Consider the following 2479-nt stretch of genomic DNA (forward strand, 5'->3'; position numbering starts at 1 on the left):
CGGTTTTACACTCATTCTATTTCATTTCACTGCAATGATTACAATCCCCTCCATGCATCATCTTTCAACAGTATTTGCTTCTATTCCCTCTGTGTTTTGTTGTTTTAATACACACAAAACACTCAGTAATACATAATCTAAACAACCAAAGGGCACATTCTGAAAGCCTACCTCCTGGCCACCAGTATAAAGCCTTTCTCTTTCCGCGAGTCTAGAGTCCCCATCTGCTCTATCTCTCCATATCATCTCTGCCTCCATCTCTGGTATCATTGCTTCTCTGGATAGGGTCCCACATTCCGCCTATGCTCTTCTCCCTTGATGGTCCTAGGTTCCTCTGTTCCTGGACTGTAAGATTAACTACTGTCCCCTTTTGTCACAAAACTTCTACCTTTACAGTTGTGACAGTCACAAATAGAGTAACAATTACTCACTATGAATGATAAGAATCTTATCCCCATCTCCTTTCACCAGATCCGCCTAGATAAGATGAAACTACTCAGTGGGAGTTCTACCTTCCTCACACACACTCTGAAACCAAACTCCCTCTTGAAAACTTGTAAGCCAGTCAGTTCATGCCTTTATTGTTTCCCTCTTCTTACACAAAGGTAACTCTTCTAACTCAAATATGTTAGTTTGCTTTTTTTAAAAAAAGACAAGCTTTTATTCTGGAACAATTTTTTATTTACATCAATTCTAAATTGTTACATAATAAAAATAAACTTTAAAAAATACCAGTTTCATGATTATAAAATACTACATTTTAAAACATTTTTCTTGTTAATCAATTTGTATAATGATTAATTTATCAATGTATGAAAGATTAAATGATAGTGACTCATTAGACAAGAGTAAACATTAATACTAAATGGAAAATGCTGTCTGAATCCAGATTAATTTTAAATGTTGTCAATTTACTAGTGAATATTTTATGTAAGGATGAATTTCATTTCCTTATATAATTTGTACCTGTGGCACTGCTTATTTTTTTTTATTAACTCTTATATTGTTCACCTACTGGTGAACAATAACCTACTGGTATTGTTAAGTTCCGTCAATTCCTACTCATATAAACCCTGTATAGGGATTCCGGGAAGTGGCTCGTGGGTTTGACCACCAATCTGAGGTTAATAGTCCAATGTTTATCTTGTACCACTACATCAGGACACCATAAACCTGTAAGTACTGGTATTTTCAGTTTCATTTACAGGTGAGGAATAAGAAGACTAGTCAAATTCTAGAATCTACTAAGTAGGTAGGTAAAACAAAAACCATATCATTCATAATGCACATGCATGCTTCCTGATAGTAATAAAGAGTTGATGGAGAAAAGCCAAAATTGCCACATAAATTCCTACCTGTGTCTGCCTCACTGCTCGTTCCACTCGGCGTGTGCTTCCCCTCTCAAGTTTTGTACGGAGGATCAAGGCTGATGTCTGAATGGCCCAGAACTTTGGTTGTGAAAGCAAACACTAACAGAAAAGGAAAAAATAAACAAACAGCACATAAGAAAGGATGAGCAAACTATCCCACTCTGAATAGAACAAAATTAATTCTTCAAAAAATATCTGAACACATCTAATTAAGGATCTGAAATCTTCTCATGAAAAATAATAAAATAAAATGCTTCCAAATGTTTTTTTCTGAAAATGTATTCATATAAGTAGTCATTAGTCTAAGTAAGCCAAGTCTATTGAATAAATCACTTAAAGAAAAAGAAATCAGGATCTCTCCAGATAACCACAGAGCTAAACAGAGTTTACCAAAACATCAGCTAATAAATTTTTTTATCTCATGGATTATAAAATTTTTGAGAAAATAAACTTTATAAAAGTTTATAAAGTTTGAGAAATGATACATTTCTCAAATTTACTATATACATTTTAAATCAACCAAATTCAGAAATGAAAACAATTACTAGTAACCTGGTATCTTTTAACTTCAAGAACATCTCAATTCATAGATACAAAAGCAAATCAAATCTAAAGTACCCAGAATGCCCAAAAATGAAATTTTTCTTTATTTACAGGCAAAAGAACTTATGGTTCAATTCATATTGTAGAAAACCATTCTAAAATGTATTTTAAATGCATTATGACATTGGTATAGATAAGGTGTCTATTTTAGTTTTAATGATTTTCTATAGTTAGTAAGATAAGAAAGTGATGATGAAATTGAAGAATTCTACCACCTTCTTCTTCAGTCTGAAATTCATCAAACATGTAATCAAGATGTATTGATAATTACTGGTGATTAAAATACAAAGGTTGAGAAAAACAGGAAGGATCAAGAATGTTGCAAGACAAATGACTTGCTCATTGCAAATACCTTTTTAAAATAACATAAAAGTTGACTATACACAAGGACATCACCAGATGGAATACACAGAAATCACACTGACTACATCTGTGGAAAGAGATGGAGGGTAAGCTCCATATCACCAGCCAAAACAAGGCCAGGGCCAGACTGTAGAACAGACCAT

The 2479-nt window shown here is 33.3% G+C and overlaps 1 protein-coding gene across 1 annotated transcript in view; it reads right to left on the reverse strand.

Moving 5' to 3' along the window:
• Positions 1 to 2479, reverse strand: part of LOC102830147 (tetratricopeptide repeat protein 27-like) — a 310736-nt gene that overhangs the window by 166821 nt on the left and 141436 nt on the right. The window contains exon 9 of the mRNA XM_006835274.1: positions 1356 to 1469. Within this exon, the coding sequence (XP_006835337.1) occupies positions 1356 to 1469 (114 nt within the window). The remainder of the gene's footprint in view (positions 1 to 1355; positions 1470 to 2479) is intronic.

This window comes from Chrysochloris asiatica, unplaced genomic scaffold, assembly GCF_000296735.1.
Source record: "Chrysochloris asiatica unplaced genomic scaffold, ChrAsi1.0 scaffold00016, whole genome shotgun sequence".
NCBI classification, from domain to species: Eukaryota; Metazoa; Chordata; class Mammalia; order Afrosoricida; family Chrysochloridae; genus Chrysochloris; species Chrysochloris asiatica.